The sequence below is a fragment of the Tarenaya hassleriana genome, unplaced genomic scaffold, assembly GCF_000463585.1.
Source record: "Tarenaya hassleriana unplaced genomic scaffold, ASM46358v1 Cleome16, whole genome shotgun sequence".
Taxonomy (NCBI): domain Eukaryota; kingdom Viridiplantae; phylum Streptophyta; class Magnoliopsida; order Brassicales; family Cleomaceae; genus Tarenaya; species Tarenaya hassleriana.
In genome coordinates this window covers 1,657,738-1,681,359 of record NW_010965019.1, presented here as the reverse complement: position 1 = coordinate 1,681,359, position 23,622 = coordinate 1,657,738, and the positions used below count along the sequence as shown (strand labels likewise).

At 34.8% G+C, this 23,622-nt stretch overlaps 2 protein-coding genes across 2 annotated transcripts in view; one reads left to right on the top strand and one right to left on the bottom strand.

Annotated features, from left to right (window-relative positions):
* LOC104809465 (36.4 kDa proline-rich protein) overlaps positions 1-871 on the top strand; it is a 1,312-nt gene extending 441 nt beyond the window's left edge. The window contains 1 exon segment of the mRNA XM_010535475.2: positions 1-871. This exon segment is cut by the window's left edge and continues 4 nt beyond it. Within this exon segment, the coding sequence (XP_010533777.1) occupies positions 1-600 (600 nt within the window). The 3' untranslated portion in view covers positions 601-871.
* Positions 872-4,678: 3,807 nt separating this feature from the next.
* On the bottom strand, positions 4,679-5,583 carry LOC104809464 (lipid transfer protein EARLI 1). The gene has a single exon (XM_010535474.2). The coding sequence runs from the start codon at positions 5,485-5,487 to the stop codon at positions 5,068-5,070; it is 420 nt and encodes a 139-aa protein (XP_010533776.1). The 5' UTR covers positions 5,488-5,583; the 3' UTR covers positions 4,679-5,067.
* Positions 5,584-23,622: the final 18,039 nt, after the last annotated feature.

Here is a 23,622-nt window from a genome sequence, read left to right as displayed (position 1 = left end):
CCCCTCCTTCCCCCCCCGCCATATGTGAGGCCTCCCCCGATTGTATCTCCACCGGTTGTACGGCCTCCTCCGGTGGTTTCTCCGCCAGTTGTGAGACCTCCTCCTGTGGTGAGGCCTCCGCCGGTGACAGTACCTCCGGTGACTCCGCCACCATCTGGAATACTCCCTCCGATCATAAACCCTCCACCAATCACTACACCCCCACCTTCCTCCGGTTACCCACCTTACACCGGTGGACCACCATACGGCGGCGGAGGTGGTGGCGGTGGAGGCGGCGGCGGCGGCGGAGGGCCACCTTCCGGCGGTGGCGGTGGAGGAGGCGGGGGAGTTCAGCCTACGTGTCCGATAGACGCGTTGAAGCTGGGAGCTTGTGTGGATGTTCTTGGGGGATTAATACATATAGGGCTTGGGAATCCAGTGGAGAATGTGTGTTGCCCGGTGTTACAAGGGTTGCTTGAGTTAGAGGCAGCGGTTTGTCTTTGTACGACCATAAGACTTAAGCTCCTTAACCTTAACATTTTCATTCCTCTTGCTCTTCAAGCTCTCATCACATGTGGAATGACTCCTCCTCCTGGTTTTGTCTGTCCTCCTCTCACTTGATCTCAAAAAAAAAGGAATGAGATCACGAGAAAAAAAAAAGGGTTTTGTGGGTTTGAGGTGGTTTTGCGATGATCTCTAATGGGTAATTTGCAAGTTGTTAAATTCCTAGGGTTTTAATTACTGTCATGTCGTTGGTTTTAGTTAGGGTTTTTGCATGGGACTGTGTTGGTGTAATCTTTATTTTGTTTGGTTCCAGTTTCTCGCTGTCAATCTGTTTGACTCTTTTATCTGAATCTGTCCTTTTTTTTAATCTGAATCTGTCTTATCTCTCTCTCTCTCTCTCTCTCTATATATATATATATATATATATATACGTATGTGTATGTGTATGTGCTGAGGAACATGACAAGCATATTACCTGGTCGGATTCGGAAGAGATCTATCTAGTTCTTATCTGGTCATTCCATTATATACAGGCAAAATCATACGTAAATCAATACATGTGTTTTGTGTCTGTATGTGTGTAGAGATCAACATGGTGCAAATGCTAAACCCTATATCTAACAATAAAAACAGGTTACTAAAAGTTTCGAACGTAAAAAAAAAAAAAATAGCATGCGGGGTTGTAGGAGAAAGCGAATATAAAGTAACGATCGTTAGGGTTCAATTCATAAATAGTTTATGTTTGCTAAACTCCTATGTGATACTTTAACAAAAAATAAAAACCTCCTATGTGATACTTTGTCTCGTATAAAAACAACCACTACCATTAAAAAAAAACAAGAGGAACGTCGTAATTTCGATTTATATAAATGAAGAATAAAGGAAATTTTGGTTTGATATTTATGACTATTTTCCGAATTTGTAACCAAATACATCAATATATATGAGATTTTATAGACATATAAAATTTAAAATTTTAAAATTAAATATAAGAAATCGATTTTTTCCCAAGATATCTCACGTTACACATCATCTCATATATATTATATATATATATATATATATACATATATATACTGTTTTTGTTACGTGAGGAAATTTTGAAAATATTCAATTTCATATAATTTTTTTTTATAAATTCTAAAGCTGTTGATTGGATATTTAGGTGTTTTCATGTTTTTATTTGACAATTTCATATGAGTTAATTATTAAGACAGTTATTAAAAAGGATATAAGGTAAAATTCTTTGACTACAGCATACATCAAAAATCTAAATTACGCAAATTATCGAAAAAAATTCAACTCTCTCAAAAAAATGACAAAAATATCAATTTTAGATTGATCAAACTTTCAAAAATTTGAAAAGTATTAGTTATTCTTATTTGGCACATTCATCATATTCAAAAGACTTGTGTTTTGCACTAATAAAAAGTCATAGGATAGAGATTTTGAAACAATACCATCATTTTGATTGGCTACAAATTTAACTTCTAATTTTAAAAATCGGAATATATTAGATCTAATATAATTTTCTCACAAGTTAGGAGAATTTTTGTCAAACATTTCATTCGGCTGTCCAAATCATTTTGACTAGGTATACGCGAAAAATATATTCTAATTATACGAATTGCATGACGGAGAATGCTTTCACATACAAAATTTCTTTCAACACAAATATTTTCAAACAAAAAAAAAAATAGTAAACCTAAAATGATGAATTAATTTTTTTATACACGTACGTAAGGTAAAGAAAAGAACAAAAAATGGTTCACGGGCTGAATTTTGATACATGAAAATTTAATTGCTGGCTAGGGACCATCCAACTCAGAAATGACACCAAATACATCTTGACAAGAAAATCACAATGTCATCTTTTTAGCATATATAATTTAAAGATTATATCAATTTTCTTAAATATTTTAATTTAATAAAATATACTCTCTTTTTTTTTTCCGGAAGAAAACGACATAATGAATTTTGAGTGGTGTATAATAAACTTTGAATGCTAGAGAGCTCATTTGAATTTGAAGATTCTAACTACTAAAGTAAAGTAATGTTATAATAGAAAACATCTCTAACATTTCTTAAATTAATGTATAAGTATAATTTAATCAAACATTTAAAATTATAATTTTTTAAAAGATCGCACGCGACAATATTATCTATATTGTTTTAGTATTATTATATCGTCGACTATATATATATATGTTATTTCTGTCGTAGTTGTTCACATAAATATAAATCCATCTTTTGAATATTTATATAAAAATCCGCTTTGTACAAAAACTTCAAGTTCTTTTTTTTTATTAGCAGAAGTTACATTTTATGAAATAAACGTATCAAGTAGCTAGGCTAAAATCAATAAAATACAGATTTAAATGTGATTTAATCGTTACTAATTTAAAATAGCTAAGTTTATGTGAACCAGAAAAGATAATGGGGTCTATATATACGTTGGAGTGTTAAAAAAATACGTATATTTGAAATATCGATCTTAAAAGAAAAATTCTGAATTTTCCTTAAATTTAAACCACAGTGTTCTTCTAATGTAGATTTTCGATTGGTTGTGATCCATACGGTTGATCATATATTGGTATGATGCCATGTACGGCCATTCCATCTTTCAAGTTTTCTTGTCCTTAGTTGCATCATTTAAGACTTTGCTGTTATGTTTTCGTTTACTTTTTAGCTAGAAGGTAATTGTATTACTATATGGCTATGGAAACAAAAACGGCAGCGTTTCATTTGGGTTTCTACAACGTTGAAATTGTTAAACAAACAAGTTAATCACAATTGATATCAAGATTGGAAAAAGCTTTCAAATACGTGGACGATATATCTAAATGTCATTTGTTTTGTTTATAAATACGTGTCTAAACGTATTTCGAGAGTGAGTGTGGATATATATATATAGGTATAGATATATATAGATAATGCAATTTTTCATTACAATGCATGTGCTGTCGGACCATACTTGGTTCGGAATCTTTCAGCTTTATCATTGTATGTAGTGGCGACTGTTATTTAACGTCGAAATAGAAACAAGAATGACATCTCTCTCTCTCTCTCTCTCTCTCTCTCTCTCTCTCTCTCTCTCTCTCTCTGATCTTCAATTCACACTCCCGTATATATATATATATATATATATATATATGAGGAGAAAAATATTTTTATGACTGCGTGAGTTAAAATGTGTCTTTCACCAAATTCACCATTCACGGGTTGAGTTTTTCTGTACTATATTCAATATTAATGAGATGGGCACTTCAAATGTTCGTCACTCTCATTCTCATATCACCTTTATCTTCAAATCACAACGTACATTGCATATGCATGTGTTAGTGTCGGCGACTCGCATTCCGTTCGATCTGGATTTGACGAGTTTGCCATATAATCCAAAAGGTACAAAGTCGAGAGATCTTGGACTGATATACGTATTTATTGTAATTCTTGGTTTTGTAATACTCCCTCCACCTCTTTCTGTATATACCATCACTAATCTTGACGTACGACTTCGCATATATATATATATATGTGTGTGTGTGTGTGTTGGTTAAGCTTATTCCGCATGTATTATTTGATATGTGACATGCATATACATAGCATGTACTATAATTCCTAGGCATGAAGCCAATGGACATAAGGACAAAATTTTAAAGAGATGATTGAGACTTCTTGTCCGACGTCCGACCAAAGTGTGCGAGACAGAGTGTCATTGGGAGAGATCTCTTTTCCTCCGTAGATTTTTTTAATTTTTCGTGGACCAAATTTATCCGTTCCCTTGCAAATACTATTGGCTGAGCAATTTTTCATTGATTCCTCACGGAAAAGTTAAAAATTTGACACTTTATTTACATAAATATCTAGCTAGGTAAATCGGCTATATATAGACCCTTAATTCTCAATTATTTTTCTTTTCCTTTCATCATTGAGGTTTACTCACAAATCTTGCACATATATATACACATACAAACTATCCATTGTATTATTAATTTGGATTTTTAGCATTGGAGACAATATTCAGCGTATATAATCTAGAGTTTAATTAAAACATGGTTGTCTAAACAGATTCTTAATTAGTATATCATAATGAGAAAAACTTGATCAGTAGATTGTCGGATGGGGTCGGGAACAGAGTAATGGATTTGTAGCCAAATCTTTGTATGATTAAAGAATATAAACACACTCATATTCATATATAGTACCACTAAAATAAGACATCATAAAGAAACCAAATGTATTATTACATCATTTATTAAACACCCCAAAACATCAACATCCCCCAATGAGAGTTCTAAGTAAAGTAAAGAAACTGAACTTTCGAATCGAAAAGGGTCACAAAGACACATAATTAGACTCCGAAAACGTATTTAGACACCACAACTGGAAGATTTGAAAAGAGAACAAACAAGAACAGAAGTAGAAAAAAAAACAGGACATCACATATAGAATCTAACACCTTGATCCCTTTATTCCCACACACGCCCACACATAGGTATATATATATATATAATATATATATATATATAGAACGTAAACTCTGTGTGTGTATTTTCATACATATATGTATATATATATATGAACTTATTCGCACTGGAAACCAGAAGGAACCTTCTTGCTACAAACGTTGAGAAGCAAGCTCAGAGAAATCGGGAGGTTCAAGTTGATTCCGAGGATGTTGGCCTTAAGGGCAGTGCAGAGACAGACAGCGGCTTCAACATCAGCCAGCCCTTGGATAAGGCTACAGCATGGCGTGACCGGTGGCTGGCCGAGTTGCAAGTTGAGGAGACCGTTGAGCACGTTGGCGCAGACACCGAGTTTCAGGGTGTCCTTAGGGCACTTAGCCACTGCAGGGCTAGGGTTAGGGTTTGGCCTTGGCTTTGGCTTGGGAGAGGGGCAACCACCGCCACAAGGGCTGCAGGTGTTGCAAGCTGAGGTTAGAGTGAAGAAGAGGAGGTTGAGGAGGAGGAAAATGGCTAAGGAGATTTTGGTTTTTGAAGCCATTTTTTTATACACTTTTTTTTTTTTTGAAGAGAGAGACCTCAAGAGAACAACTATATTCTCTATTGGTTTTTGTGTATTGGGATGAGGAGAAGTTGGGATCCTTGAGGAGGGTTTTATAGGCCGAGACGGTTCATTGGGTTATGTGGGCAACCTTTTTTTTGTATTATAAAAATATGTATATGATTGATCCATATTATATTTTCTTATTGATTTGTACTATATTCTTGGATTGTTTAAATGGTTGTGTACATATTGAGATGTTGTCTTTTCTGAATTGTATAATGCAATTAATTCGTACACGAATATATAAATGTTCTGAGAGTGAAACTGTAATTCGTAATTACGCGAAGAAATTAATTCGTACACCAAGAACTTGTAATTCCATCAATTAGTAACTAATAAGCTTTTGAATTCACTAACAAAAATTGCGTGATATTTTCTAGCGCTTAATGATCTTTTTTTATATTTTTTAAGATCTTGTTTGATTTCTCTTTTATTTCTTCATTTTTCATCGAAAGTTTTTTTAATTAATTTCACAAAAAAAATGCTTTTAAATTTTTTTTATCTTTCTCTTTCTTTTTTCCCTTTCTTCTTTCTCCTTAAATTAGAGTATAAAAATAAATACAATGAAATGTCTATATTTTTATAACAAAATATAGATGATGATATAAAGAGTGTGTGTATATATACAAGAATACAATTTTTAATAATAAATAATGGAGGGAAGAATTTTTTTTATAAACACAAGGTTAGAGGTAGGCACAGATCGAATATTCGGGATTTTTGAGATATCTGTATCCGTATCCGATCCATACAAATATTCGATTTTGTTATCCGTACCCGATCCATAATTTTTGGATATCCGTAACTTCGGATATTCGTAAAAATCACGGATATTTGTGGATATCCGTATTCGATCTAAAACATTATAAAATTTCAAATTTAAATTAAATAACAAACTCAAATGTAAATAAAATATATAATCTATTTAAGATAAATGATATTCACAATTTAAAATTTATAATTTAAGCATTCCAAATCAACTCAAATACAAATACAATCATAATCTATCACATACAAATATATTCAAAATTCAAAATTCAAAATATTAAACATAATAAATCTTAATATTCAAAAGATTAAACATTATAAACCTCAATATATATAAAACTTTTCTTCAATCACTCTAAAAAACGTGTAAATATTAAGTATTTTAAATTTCTATACCAAATTATTCTTATATTTAATAATATTAGTATAAAGTACGGATCAGATCGGATTTTTCAGATATTTTATCCATCCTATAGAGTGTAATGGTAAAACATTCGAGGAAGGAATCCATGTGACCTTTGGGATATTTTAGCTGGCAATTGGTCGATATATTTTATAAAAAATATTTGTGATTTTTTAAAATACCCCAAACACTATGTCTTTTATTACGTATTTCTTATATAAAATACTAATTTATTTTCACTTATTTTATTACAAATCTAATAAATCAGACCAATTAATTGCATTTTATCTTAAATTTTTTAGACACTAAATTATGTATTGTTTTTCATTGGTTGATACATATTTTATGGAATGTGACAAATTAAAGTTTATTTAATTAATGTGTGTATTTATTACATATGATAAATATTTATTTGAATATAAAACAAAGTATTATTATTTAAAAAATCTAAAAATGTAATAAATATAAAATAATTTTAATAGATTCTATAATTTAAATGATTTATTGTTAATTTTGATTAATACAAAAATTGATATTTTATATACTTTTGAGTTATTCAAGCTGCGAATCAAATAAGTTTTAGTAATTTATAGGACCATAGATTTTGGATTGAGGAGTTGATTATAGAGTTTTGTGGTATGAAAAGAATTGGATTTAGATTAAGCCTCCATTTCAATAAGACACAATCCAACTGGTTTTCAGAATATAATGATTACACTCGTAAACGCGTAATTTTTATGTCACTATCAAATTGTTAAACTTGATGTGTATGAACGGGGGCAACGGGCTTGAAAACGAACCAATGTCAATTGTATAAAACAAACAAATTTATATAATTAATCGGCAATCAAATAATTATTTTGATGGTGAAAATTCAAACAAATTGCTCTGAAATTCAGGCCCATCCATCTTCCCAAGAAAAATAAAATAATATGTCAAAATCCAACCGACATGTATTAGATTCACAACCATGTCTTCTTGTAAATCTCATCTCACTAGTGTCTCTCTTCCAACTCAAGGTCGAAGCAACCATTGCTTATTATTTTAATTCTTTTTCGTGATAACAAGTATTTTCTTATAATATATATATATATATATATATATAGTAGCTCTTTCTTGTTCATGAACGTCAATATATATATATATATAGAATAGTGTGAATTATTGCCTCACGATGTCGTCAGTATGAAGCTGTATTGCGTGTCTGACCTGCCAAATACAATGGGGCTTGCTGAGGCTTCACATAAAACTAGTGTACCAAAAATTTTCAAGAAATATTATGGAGAAATTTTGTCACTGCTTCTTATTTTCCTAAAGTTAATATTATTATAATTTACTAAACCATTATGGTGATTTACTTGTCATGCAGATTTTATAAAAATAGATATCTAAAAAAATTTATAAATATTTTTTTTTTTTTTTTTGGTATGAAAAAAAATTTATAAATATTTGGTGTTATCTTTAATTTATTTATGTACTTTGAGACTCTCTGCTCCTTATTTTCCTAGAGTCCATATTATTATAATTTATCTAAACCATTATGGTGATTTACTTATCATGCAGATTTTATAAAAATAGATATGTAAAAAAATTATAAATATTTGGTGTTATAGTCATGTATTTATTTATTATTTGGTTATGAATAAATCATCATATTATTCCGCAAATCTTAGCATTTTTTTAGTATAAATTAAATTCCTAGCAAATATAAGTACCTTAGTGGTTTCTTGCTTGCCAAAAATTCTTCGATATTATCATTACAAAAGTAAATCTTTAACGAAACTTAGGTATATGAACACTCATTAGTTGGAACAGGTACGGATTTTCGGTTGGTCCATTGGACATCATCCAATATAATTCTTAAGGGTACTTGATATTTCAATAATCGTATCACTTCTTAGATTTTGCCATCTTACAATACTCTTTCTTACTATTGTACATTGTTTTTGTAATTAGAACTTCTTTTTTTGTAACGATCTACCATATCCAAAAAATCTCTAACCTTAGCTATTTGGATAGAAAAAATATCATATGTTAAGATATGTTATTTTCGTTGAAAGAATTATCCATCCATTTTGGAAGAATTATCATCGTATTATATCACCATTAATTGGATTATTTTATTATATAATAATACTGAAATTTAACGTCAAACCTATATGTTACACATTTAGGATGGGCATGCGAAAGGTGGGATGGAAGCCATGCCCACGCCATTCCTTATGTATCGTAAACGCAAAAGCCGATTACTCGCAAGAGTAATAAACTTTCTATGGGATGCATAACCATTTATGGGATTTTGATAGTGATAACGTTCATTCTATTGTTTCCTTCACCAAAATGAACAATATAAGATTTACATAATGGATGAGCCACCAATATATCAATTTAAATAATATATATATATATATATATAACAGATTTGTGTTGGGGTAACATTTGAAAATTTTTGTACACAAATTTCATGGGGGAGGTTTTTTTCATTAAAATGATTTTATGTGGTAAGCTTTTACGTATGTATTTTAGCCCCCAAAGAAAAAAAAAGTAAAAGGAAAAGACAGGAATGCTTATTTACGAATATTTGTGTGAACATACAATATATACAGAGACATTATCCAAGTGTCCTAAATGAAGAAAGATTTAGATAATACGTGTACATGCATTTTCTAAAGCTATGAGCTCCTATGCAGTCTTTCTTGACCAATTTAGATTTTTAACAGGTTACACATCACATGTTAATTACACAGCATTTCTAAAATTATTAGCGATATCTTCTATCCTTAATTGATGATATTATCTATTTTAATGGCCGATTTTGTTATGTTGATATAAATATATTTTAACCTAGTAATATTTGCAATTTAATCGATTTTTATAATATTATAAATTAAAAGAAAGCTATAATATTTATTTAAATCTATAATAACAATAATAATAATAAATATGGTATGAGAATTTTTATAATATTATAAATTAAAAGAAAGCTACAATATTTATTTAAATCTATAATAATAATAATAATGAATATGGTATGAGAAACGACATCTAAAAATGGAGAGAGATAAAATCTAGAGAGAATTTCATTGATGAAAATGAATGCGATAGTTTGTTTCTGTACAGTCAGACTCTTTTATATATAAACAGTTAATATGCCATGAGTTGTGTTTATATTTATTATTCAGTATAATTTACGAGTAAAATGAATTTTGGTAGTCGATTATTCGTTTGTGTTGATAATAGAAAGTGTAGAATTTGAATGGTGGATTATATTAGTCAAGCTGTATAGTAAAAGGATGTTAAGCTTAAATGATTATATTTTAAATACATATTTAATAAACATGAAGTGTTGGTGTATGGTATTGTTAATTGAAATCCATGAAAGTTCTATAAAAAGAACATTTGATTGAAATATTTTCTTCTTATTGGGGAGTAGATGTTAGTGTCATAATGAAAATTTTAATGTAAAAGTAATAGTAATTTATTATGCAAGAAATATTTTGTGATAGATAAACAACTTTTGAGGTTTGATAAGTTTAACATGTGACTATAAAAAAAATACAAGGTTAACAATTTGCTAAATCTCTTGAATTGAAAATGGGTATAAATATGTTATGCGATTTCAAATGTGTGTGTATATATATATAGTTATATATTTGATGATTCATGATTGTTTGATAATGTTGGACTAATGTTGTGTGTTCCAACTCTTATGAAAATTGTTTCCAAATTTTGATGTTGTGTTTCAAATCCGATGAGTAAGAACTTTGGATTGATGCTTTATGTTCCAGTTCCGATAATTTGTGAATTGACGGACAAGAGGGGTTTCATCACGTTTTGACCCATCATCTCGTGATAAATCCCATCGGGGTAGCTCTTTCTTGTTCATGAACGTCAAAGAAATCTCTCACCTCGGGCTGTAACTAAAAGATTCCCGACATGAATTCATAAACCACACTTTTAGCCCATGTCTTGGATGAACATATTAAGCGTGGTACCAACGGTCATTACCCAGATGGAATTGAAGGAACGATTTTTGAGTCCACACGGTGCTTTGATGGTGTTCCCGTGCATGAGATCACTAACCCAAGTCACAATATGATCGGCTCGACGCACTGCTCAGATCAAATGTGGAAGCTTTACCCGCATATTCCCGGCTCTCATTCTCTCAATAACTGTAATTCTCACATGCTTGTTATGAGGGTTCAATATCTCTATAAGCTTCACCAGTTCATCATGGACCATTTTATCTCTTACTTGCATCAAAATACACCATCATCAGATGGATTTGGCTATAGAGAACCGAAATACCTTTTTTTTTAAAATAAAATCCATGGAATTTATAGTTTTTTTATCACGAGGCAGTAGAAAACTTTTCGAGATATCATATTTATCAGTACTAAATTGTCCCGAGTGATTCAAAGACAACACTAATGGAACTCTACCACAAGCACTTTTCGGTGATTTACTAAAACAATTTAAATTAAGTTGGACAAAAAATTAACTTTCATCTATGGTTATGTAACAAAGAAGTTTCCGGTGTGAAGAAAATGGAGATAGTCATGAATAATAAAAAAACATGGGTTATGTTCTCAGGTGAGAATTGGGAGAAAAGAGTGGTTGTTGAGGTATGTACAAATTATGCACGTTTGATTCTTCTAAAATATTAAGTCAACTTTTGAAATTGTAAGTGTTCATTAGAGTTCCAAACTTAATCTCTAAATTTCGTAGGTTTTAACAAACATGTAACCAATCGCTAAATAACTTAAATATATTGTTGTTTGTAATATGGTGATGATTGAGAGATTAGAGAATGAGTTGGTGTGATAATATTGGTATCTCAAGTTATATGTCATGAATTGTGTTTATGTTTATTATTCCTTGTAATTTGTAAAATAAATTTTGGTGTTTGATTAGTCATTTGTGTTGAAAATAAAAAGCGTGAAATTTGAATGGTGGATTATGTTAGTCAAGCTATATAGTAAAAGGATGTTGGGCTTAAATAATTACATCTTAGATAGATAATTGATAAACATGAAGTGTTGGTGTGTGGTATTGCTGATGTTAATTCAAATCCATGGAAGTTCTATAAAAATAACATTTGATTGAAATACTTTTTTGTTGATCGGGAGTAGATGTTGGTATCATAATGAAAAGTTTAATGTAAAAGTAATATTAATTTCTCATGGAAGAAATATGTTGTGATAGATAAATAACTTTTGAGTTTTGATAAGTTTAACGTGTGATTAAAAAAAATACAAGGTTAACAATTTGCTAAATCTCTTGAATTGAAAATGGATATAAACATGTTATTCGATTTCAAATGTGTGTGTGTGTATATATATATTTGATGATTCATGGTTGTTTGAATTAATTGATATTTGAGGGTAGTAAATACATGGCGTTTCGGATATTATATGGAAGGTGTGTATATTACTATATTATTGGGTGTATGTTTGTAGTTCGTCCTTAAATACTCATCTGCTGTAAAAAAATCAGGCGTATAATCTAAATAAGCATTAGAACACTCACTTTTCTTGATGACTCGTGGTGTGACTAACTCAGATTGCTCTTCAACCTTCACTAGTGTGGTGTTAAGGTACTCTTCAGAATCCATTTCTGGTTCTTCAGTGAGAGTTTCTTGCGACCAAACTGATGAGGATATAAGATTAGCGAGTCGATTGTTAATGAGCTCGAGTCACGAATTCATATCCATCAAGAGGCCCTTTAGCTCATTATTATCGTTCTCCACTTTCTGCAAAACGTGAACAAGCATGAAGTTTATGTTAGAATCTACTTCTTGCTGAGTTTGAAGCTTGTTGGTTGTAATGCTCTAGGATAATCCTGAATATGACATATTGACTTTGAATTGATTCATTGGTTTATGAATGCATTACTTTTCCCATTACATGATTGACATATTTGTTATATTTCGGTAAATATCCTTGAATCATTAGAGAATGATTCTAGATTCCCTGGTCAGTTTTCATTATGGAAACGATGATGAATTAAGACTAGCATGATGTGTGATCGATACATTGGATGCATATCACAATCATGGGTACTGGTTGAGAACGAGTGACTGGATGACCCATACGAGATTGTCACATGGACACGAGTCATGACTTGAATCTCATATAGCGGTTCGTTCTTGGATCCTAAGACCTAAGGTGTCTAGAGTATCTGATATGAGGAATGACGTGTCTTGACTGTGTCAAACGTCGTCTTTAACCAGATGATTATAACGACGTTGCTCAGATACGTTCACGAATCATATGGAGATAGTAGACATGCAATACGAGACTTTTCACCTCCTTAACATGAGAGATATTGCTAGGCCCCTCATGGAAGTCAGACTATGAAAAACGTGTGGTCACGCTATAGATAAAGTTACATCTATATTATTAGTCGATTTGCCAATACGAGAAAGCGGTTAAACTTGAAGGGTGGCTCAAACCATGCCCTTGTTCAACATATAATATCGTGAGATAAAGGATAAGAACTCGAGCCGTTAATGCCTTAGTTAGATCACCTCTAACTCAATTCTAGGTGGGTGGTCATGGGGTCTTGCTAAAGGCTAACCATGACTTGCGGTTCGAGAAAGGTTCCCGAAGTCACTACCACTTAAAATGGGCCTACAAGGTCATACACCACTAGGGATGGACTTATACGTGAAGAATCTAAAGAAAGAAATTGAGATTGGACCGAAACGAGCATGAGAAAGTGTTCTCAGTGTGGTTGGTCCGAAGTTGACCAAGAGTTGGTCAGCTCCGGACCAGATGCTGGATCAGGCGGACCAAAGGCATTTGGACGTCGGACTGCGAGGAAGAAGAAGATACTTGGTTCGGAGCTGACTAAACTTGGTTAGCCGGACAAAGACTCCAAGTCAGGCAGTCCGACGACGTCGGACTAAGCTTGGTCCGCCGGACCGGAAACTGAAATTCTTCCTTAATTCAGATTTAGGGTTTTCTAAGCCTATTTAAGTTTGGAATTTTTTCTAATCTTAGCGAGGCCGCCCCTAAAACTCAGAGAGAGATTTAAGAACCCTAGAAAACTGAATCTCTTGGATTTCTAACCTTTTTGGATTGGATCTCGTCTCTTTGAGTACCATTTTCTTCACAAATCCTAGCAGATACGTTCCAAAGCATTGAAATCCTTCTCGTCGGTGTGGATACGTGTAGAGGGACTGTAACTTCAGTCCTAGGTGATTAAGAACATGCCCCAGATCGAGATTTGCTTCAAGTTTCATTGAGAACGTGGTAAGTATCGATTCCCTCGGTGATATACACGATTATCGAGTTTGTACATGTTTGGTTGCGTGTGACGTTTGATTAGGTTTATATAATTCTTCCGCTGCATGAAACATAGAAACCAAATCCTAGATCGATGTGATCGCATACTAGGAACCCGTAGTGAATCCTAACAAAGCAGTGGATAAACGTGTGCCTCATGAGGTGGTCCTTCAAAATGGTAGTATGTCTCATAACCCTGATCGTAGTGTAACAGGGATGTAGGCTGATATGTCTGGAATTGATCAGATCCCTGATTCTGATGATAGTTGAAATCCCATTGTTGAGCATCTGAAGCATATGAATCATAGGAGAGATCGGGATAATGCATCCAACCCAAATCATAAGGGTCGGGGTACAAATCATCCATGAAATAACTCATATCTGTAATTCTCTATTCATGCTCTAAAAAGGACGTACCTGGACAAACAAAAGAAGACAAAGAGAAAAGAGACGAAGGGAAAGAAAAAAATGAAAAACACTACAAGAAAAACTGTAATTTGCGACCACTTTTGCGACCGAAATGTCTGTCGCACCATATTTTGCGATAGACAGCGACTAAAAAGCGACACAATCTCGGAAAATAATCTCTGTCGGACTTGGACGCAAAATCTGTCGCAAATTTACAATCGACTACGACCGATATATCTGTCGCAACAATTTGCGACAGAGTGACGACAGAAAACGACAGATATTTTACGACAGATTGTCTGTCGTTATATACCGACACAATTTGCGATGGATATTTCGGTCGAAACATGTGTACGACACATTTGCGACAGACATTACATCGCGTATATTATGCGACAGATTCACGGAGTCGCTAAATATTTGCGACAGAATTGCGACTCACCGCTGTGTCGCAAAATTAGGTACACACGTGAATGGTATGTCACTTAACTTATGTCGCACTTATGTCGCATTTCTGTCGCAAATGGGTTACGACAGAAAATATCGGTCGCAATTCCGTCGCAACGTTTCTTCTATATAACCCGCCGCACGCTCAGTTTATGGATGCATAGATAGAAAAAAAAATTATTACCGAAAAAAAAAATTTATTTACAGAAAAATGTCTTTTTCATCCAGAATGTGCATGTATAATAGATTTGATTCTTCTAATCAAATCTCGAGTGAGTTTTCTGAAGGATTACAACATTTTATGGCGTTTGCAACAAGTCAAACGTCGTATATTGAGAGTTCGAAGTTACCATGTCCGTACTCAAAATGCGAGAATAAAAGATGGCGAAGTCAGTATAAAGTTTGTAAGCACCTTTATAGAAGAGGTTTTATGTCAAACTATTATGTTTGGCTGGCTCATGCAGAAACGTATGATACGTCTTCATCATCACGTGTTTCACAAATGCAAGAACAACTTATGGAAAACACGTCGCTACCTCCGATCTTTCAAGAAGATCAAGACCGAAATCTATATGTAGAGATGGTGAATGATGCATTTCCCAATGTTTCTCCTTCTCCATATATGGAAGAAGAGCCAAATGTTGAAGCGAAAAGATTTTATGACATGCTTAACACGAGAACACTCCGATATATGAAGGTTGCGTACAAGGGCTGTCAAGATTATCATTATCTTCACAATTGATGAATATGAAGACTGACTACAATCTTCCGAAGAGATGTATGGATGACTTCAGTCAGATGTTTAAACAGTATCTTCCGGAAGGTAACACTGCAACATAATCATATTATGAGACGAAGAGTCTGATGCGTACGTTTGGTCTACCTTACCGGAAGATTGATGTTTGTGAAGACAACTGTATGATTTTTTGGAAAGAAGATGCATAATTGATGGAATGTCGTTTCTGCGGGAAAGACAGATATCGACCACGCCGGAAAGCTTCAAAGAAAGGCAAGTTAATTCCTTTGAAGAGAATGTTTTATATGCTTATAACAGATCGTTTGAAAAGGTTATATCAATCCGAAAAGACAACATCATTTATGCGATGGCATGGCGAGCATTCGACGTCTGATAGAGAAATGCATCGTCCATCTGATGGTTTAGCATGGAAACACTTTCAACAGGTATTTTCTAATTTTGCAAGTGAGACTAGAAACGTATATCTAGCATTATGCACGGATGGATTTAATCCATTTGGGATGTCTGGTCCAAATTATTCTCTATGGCCGGTGATTTTAACATCGTACAATTTACCTCCGGACATGTGTATGAATAGAGAATTTTTATTTCTCTCAATATTAGTTCCGGGACCTAAACATCCTAGGAGGAGTTTGGATATTTTCTTTCAACCGTTGATAGAAGAGTTGAAAGACTTTTGGAGTATTGGGGTTGAGGCATATGACGTGTCAATAAAGCAAAATTTTTTGCTTCGTGCCGTACTGATGTGGACAATTAGTGATTTTCCAGCATACTCGATATTGTCTGGTTGGACAACGTATGGTCGGCTAGCTTGTCCGTACTGTATGGATGAGACCGACGCATTTTGGTTGCTGAACGGGAGAAAAACGAGTTGGTTTGATTGTCATCGTCGTTTCTTACCAAGGAATCATGCATTGCGCCGAAACAAGAAGAATTTTCGTAAGAATCGCGTGGTAAGTGATTCTAGTCCGCTTGAACTAAAGGGAGATGAAATATTATTCGAACGGATTGAATATTGTGTGAGATCATATGGGTTAGGGGTTACTGCAGAAGTCGGTGGAAATGGTCATTTGGCGATTCAAGGATATGGCGAATATCATAATTGGCACAAAAAAAATATATTTTGGGAATTGCCATATTGGAGACATCACAAGTTGCGACACAATCTTGATGTCATGCATATCGAGAAAAACTTTTTCGATAACATCATAAACACGGTGTTGAATATACCTCAAAAGTCGAAGGACAATCCAAACTCAAGGAAGGATATAAAATCAATTTGTTTGAGGAATGAGTTGGAACTTACACAAGATGGGAAGGCACCGATTCCAGTTTTTCGTGTATTTGGAGAAGTACAGGAGAATTTTTTTTCGGTGGTTGAAGGATGATGTGAAATTTCCCGATGGTTACTCTTCAAATCTGGCGCGATGTGTTGATATTGCAGGGAATAAATTAACTGGTATGAAAAGTCATGATTGTCATGTCTTTATGCAACGATTGCTTCCAATAACATTTGCAGAACTACTTCAACAACATGTACACGAGAGTCTATCAGATATGGTCAATATATTTTTTTAATGTTGTTTTTTAATATGTGAACTATATATATATATATATATATATATATTTATATATATAAATTTGATACGTGGTTATTGTGCAGGGATCAGCTCATTTTTTCGGATGATTTGCAGTCGGACGCTTAAACTTGACGATATCACCATGCTGAAACAAAACATAGTTCTGGTAATTTGCAATCTGGAAAAAATATTTCCACCGTCATTTTTTGATGTGATGGAACATTTATCAATCCATCTACCACCAGTTCAATTTCGGTACGTTATAATTAATTATTGTGTTTCGTTTAATTCATAACTGATGATTGTTTAATTATATATTTTGTTTACGTGGATGTACCCGTTTGAAAGATTTATGTACCATTTGAAGAAAAAGGCAAAACAGAAAGTCTTTGTTGAAGGATCAATTGCTGAACAGTATATCAATGAAGAAATATCATTCTTTACCTCATATTATTTTGAAGATAATGTGGGAGCAAAAAGCAGAAGTACAATGATAAGGACATCGGATCTAACAACATCTCGTAAAGAAGATCTCGGCGGAAGCATACACGGAGCAAAGATAACGGCAAACCGAGTTCCACAACCGAGTTCCACCTCGGATCGAAGCCACCAAGTAAAAGAAAGTTGCTTGGAGTGCAAGAGAATTATCGAAAGGAAGCTTCTTCATCATCAAGGCAACTCCAACAACTATCTTCCCAACCACCTCATTTAATGCAACATCAAGGAATTCCAACAACTAGCTTCCCAACCACCTCATTTAATACATTGGACTCATACTCCTCTTGCATGTTCTTGTTATTTAATGTTGTAGTTGAGAATTCTAGCCTATATAAAGGTCTTGTAATGCATCATTTGTAATCAGACTTGTAGAATGTCTCAAACATTTCGAGTTTTATAAACTCTTCTTCGGTTTGTCCGAAATTTATCCCGATCTTCGGTGTGTCCGAGATCACGAGTTTGGTGTGTCCGAACTCAAGCCTTGGTGTGTCCAAGGTCCACTATCTATTCTTCCCCTTCGTTCCATCCATTTTTCTATCTTAGTTTTGAATTCGAGAGCCTTTTAGAGCCGGTGATTGAAACTAAGATCCATCCAATTCCCCTTCGTTTTAACCACAACCCGAACGCGAATTCGAGAGCCTTCTCCGTGAAGTGTGGGTGATTGCGTTTTGGATCAGATTCCATCCTCTCCGAGCCAAGGCAGCAAATCTGTCAAGCATGTTCGAGTTGAAGAATCGACACGGACCGTGTTGCATTCGACACGGCCGTGTTGTGTTCGTGCTGAAAAAAGTGAAGTTTTGCTCAGAGAATTGACACGGACCGTGTTGGCATTCGACACGGCCGTGTTGATTCAAACTCGGCCGTGTTCAGCCCAAGTCTAAAGTGCAGATTTTTAACAGAGAATTGACACGGACCGTGTTGCATTCGACACGGCCGTGTTGCATTACGGGAAAACTTCCTATTTTGCATCTGGACTTCCGTTTTCAGAAAAGGAAGAAACCGAGCCGCCAAGCCAATAAAGAGAGGATATCTTAAACTTCAAAAATCATCGAGAGATCACAGCAGAAGCCAGAGAACTCGAGAGAGAATCAAGACGGAGTTTCCCGAGAGCAGAGATTGAAGAACCGTCATCGAGAGATCGCTGCGAGTTTCTTCTTTATCTGTTTCTATGTCTCTTCTTATTGGTTTGAACTCGTTTGTTGTTATGGGTAGTGAGTAGTCGTTTCACTGTAGCTAGGGATTTAACCTTGTAGGGATTTGTTTGATTTTATTTTCCGAGACTACGTTATCGATACTCGGCGGTTTGATTGAATTGAGTTTATTGCTTTTGATCTTCTTGGCCTGTTGATTGATTGATCTTAGATTCTGATTTACAACGAGAAGTTGAATTAGACTTGGAAAGAATTCATTGAATGAATTGATTAAGACTATTGAGAGATAGGTTAATCGGTTTAGGAACTGTGATAGTGATCGTTAATGCATTTGATATTTAATCTATTAGGTTGAGAGATCGATAGGTTAAATTATTGGATAGTGGATTTAGGACTTGAGAGAGCCAAATTTGATATTAGAACTTGAGATCCCCGTTTAGAGTTCGATATTCGTAGATTCTCCATCCTTAGAAACAATCCCTACGTGTTAAGGTTATCCCGAAGCTACGGTGGTTTAAATATCTGAATTTACTTAGTTCGTTTATAGATTTATTTTTGCTATTCACATATTTCATCTGTTATTTCCTGATCTAATTCTTGGTCGAGTCTTGTTCCTAGAGTTAACTATTCCCTGTGTTCGACCCTGGTACTACAGTTGATCCGTATCCTTGCGATATTCGCTGTATCTAGGTTTTTATTACTTGAGCTTATTTATACACCTAGATTTGCGTTATCAAGCCTCTTAGAGCCGGTGATTGAAACTAAGATCAATCAAATTCCCCTTCGTTTTAACCACAATCCGAACGCGAATTCGAGAGCCTTCTCCGTGAAGTACGGGTGATTGTGTTTCGGATCAGATTTCATCCTCTCCGAGCCAAGGCGTGTATCATTTTGGTATCAGAGCTTGCTCGAGCCAACGGACGTCTAACCCCGGTGAGATCTATCTTTTATTTCGGTTTATTTCGTAATCAAGTTTTGAGGGCAAAACACGGAGAAGAGAGAGGGAATGATGAGGACAAAACTTCTTAAGAGAGAGGGAATGATGAGGACATCGGATCTAACAACATCTCGTAAAGAAGATTTTGGCGGAAGCATACACGGAGCAAAGATAACGGCAAACCGAGTTCCACAACCGAGTTCCACCTCGGATCGAAGCCACCAAGTAAAAGGAAGTTGCTTGGAGTGCAAGAGAATTATCCAAAGGAAGCTTCTTCATCATCAAGGCAACTCCAACAACTATCTTCCCAACCACCTCATTTAATGCAACATCAAGGAATTCTAACAAATAGCTTCCCAACCACCTCATTTAATACATTGGACTCATACCCCTCTTGCATGTTCTTGTCATTTAATGTTGTAGTTGAGAATTCTAGCCTATATAAAGGCCTTGTAATGCATCATTTGTAATCAGACTTGTAGAATGTCTCAAACATTTCGAGTTTTATAAACTCTTCTTCGGTTTGTCCGAAATTTATCCCGATCTTCGGTGTGTCCGAGATCACGAGTTTGGTGTGTCCGAACTCAAGCCTTGGTGTGTCTGAGGTCCACTATCTATTTTTTCCCTTCGTTCCATCCATTTTTCTATCTTAGTTTTGAATTCGAGAGCCTTTTAGAGCCGGTGATTGAAACTAAGATCCATCCAATTCCCCTTCGGTTTAAGCACAATCTGAACGCGAATTCGAGAGCCTTCTCCGTGAAGTGCGGGTGATTGCGTTTTGGATCAGATTCCATCCTCTCCGAGCCAAGGCATGTATCATACAAGAAAATCATCCCATTGCGATGATGACCCTAGTTATCCGACGAATGCAAATATTCCCCATATATTTTACAGAGAAGGAAGATGTGGTGGTAAGGCCAGTGATGTCTACTTATCTGAAAAAGACTATCATGTGTTACATACTTTTGTATTGTTGAATTGCGAGAAAGTTCTACCTTTTGAAATGTTCGTTTATACATTTAATTATTTATGCCCTAAACTTTTTTAAATTAATTCGTTTACAAGTTTTTCGATAAATTGTGCAGATTTTTTATGAACAAGTATACAACATGTATGGTGACATAAATGACGAGGAGTTGACCAAAATTAAAGAAAAAGGGTTTGCTACATGGTTAAAAGAATATGTAAGAATTTTGCATCAAATTTCTTATTTATACTAATTTTTAAGATCGATCAAGTATATATTGATATTTAAACAACCTAATTTTTTTTTTTGTTTTGCAGATTCGAACGTCACCAGAAGATCATCCATTGTGGTTGCATGAGCTAGTTCAAGGGCCCATTTGTCGTGTTATATATTGGCCTATATTTTTTACCAGAGGCTACGTTTTCCACACACATGAACACGGACAACATCGTTCGACACATAATTTTGGTGTTTGTGTGAAAGGGTCAGAGTACTGTGCATCTGATAATGAACCCGATTTTTACGGACTATTGCAGCAGATTTTTGAACTCCAATATGCAGGTCATTTTGGACTCAAAGTGATGATGTTCAGGTGTGATTGGTTTGATCCTACACCTATACGAGGGATCAGAGTCAACAAAACAGGTGTTTTTGACATATGTTACACACTCGATACGGAAAATATGATCCTTTTATATTGGCTTCTCAAGGAGATCAAGTGTGTTACATCCCTTATCCGAAGAAAATTACAAGAAGGTCAGACATTGATTGGCGAGCCGTCGTGAAAATAAACCCCAGGGGAACTATTATTCAAGAAGAAAATGATGAATAAATCCCGCTTCAAGATGTCGATCAAGGCCTTCTTCAAATTGAAGACATGATTGAGGTTGGAAAGTTAATAGCCGAAGAAGGAATAGTTGAAGAACTTGCAGACAATAATGACGAAGAGCAGGATAATACCGATGAGTCGGACGAAAAAACAACAGGAACTTCTGAATATGGTTCGTTTGATTAATAATAACTTTTTTAAATACCGATATGTATTACAAATATTGTACTCGGAATCAAAATATTAGTTATCTTAAATTTTTGCATTATATTTTTTTTAAATTACTACATTATTTTGCGACCGAAGATATCTGTCGCAACATTGTCGCAAATCGTCAATATTGTCGCCAAATCTGCGTCTCCTGCTTTTTTTTTCGTAGCGACAGATGGCGACAGAATAAATCATTCGCAATGTCCACATGTCTCCCGCTTTAATGACAAAGAAACAGATTGCGACAAAATAAATCTGTCGAAATGCTGTTAAAAACATCGCGAATCGTCTTCTTCCTCATACACTTAGACATTTCGAACTCGCCCTCTCCTTCGCCGCCTCTCCTTCGCCGCCGCCACTGTCGCTCGCCGTTCCCAGGTAAGTTTCCGAACTCGCGTCTCCCCTCTTCTTCCCCTTTCCGATCGGTTTAGTGTTTAGGTTCGTTGTTCGATTCATTCGAATCGAATTTGAACAGATTCGTGGCTACGCTTCCACCGACACCACCGCATCACCGCGCCGTCGTCCCCCACCGACACCGCCACATCACCGTGCCGTCGTCCCCCACCGACACCGCCGCATCACCGCGCCGGTCATTTGCCGACACCGAGGTAAGTTTCCAATTTTTTCGATTTTAAGGTGTTTTTAGTTCGATTTTAAGGTTGTGGTCGAATTATTTTAGGGTTTAGAGTTAATTTTAGGGTCTAGGGATTAATTTTAGCTTTTTGGGTTAATTTTTTATTTTAGGGTTTTTTTAGGGTTTAGGGTTTGTTTAGGGTTAATTTTAGGGTTTAGGGTGATTTTAGGGTATTAGGTTTAATTTTAGATTTAGGGTTTAGGGTTTAGGTTTAATTTTAGGGTTGTAGATTTTAGGGTTTCTTTAGTGTTTAGGGTTTATTTAGGTTTAGGGTTATTAGGGTTATATTTAGGGTTTAGGGTTAATTGTACATTTTAGGGTTAATTTTTTATTTTAGGGTTTTTTTAGGGTTTAAGATTAATTTAGGGTTTAGGGTTTTGGGTTTTGGGTTAATTTTAGGGTTTAAGGTGATTTCAGGGTATTTGGTTTAATTTTAGGTTTTCGGGTTTTTTTAGGGTTTAGGTTTAGGGTTAGTTGTAGATTTTAGGGTTAATTTAGGGTTTAAGGTGAATTTAGAGCTTAGGGTTACTTTTAGGGTTTAGGGTTATGTTTAGGGTTTAGGTTTAGGGTTAGGGTTTAGGGCTAGTTCACGGGTTTTCATGATTTTGTTTTGTTATATGTAACTTGTAGATGAGTCACTCCCATTCTAGTGGTCGTAGCGGTAGCGGAGTACGATCCCGAGGACGTGGGATCGGATCATCTAGATCACCATCTGTCCATCGGGATCAGGTGGTAGTCGATCCTCCTCGACTTGATGTACCTTTCACGGGTGCGGCTTCCCCCCAATCCGTGAATGAAGGTGCATCTAGTCACGGTGCATCGCCATCACCATCGTTGCAGGAGATTCTAGCGTCTGTAGAACGTCATCTCCGACCTCGTATAGATCCGGATCGCTCCCCCGATTCTATTTGGTAGGTATTTTTATGCATATAATATATATTTATTTTAATTTCTTTTAAATTAATTTTACGAAACCGATTTTTACAGGTTTGATCGTAATAATGAGGTGATTGCATCCATCATCAGCATCTTTCAGTCGGACTTCAAAGGTCCGTGGCGGAGTCTCATCCATGTCCCTCTATCTGATCTGCAGCGTTGGTTTGGGGCTTTCTCGGTAAGAATTTTGGCACTTAGTTCAATTTTATATGCATACAAAATTATAAATTTATTTTTTTTATAGCAAGCTTATTATTG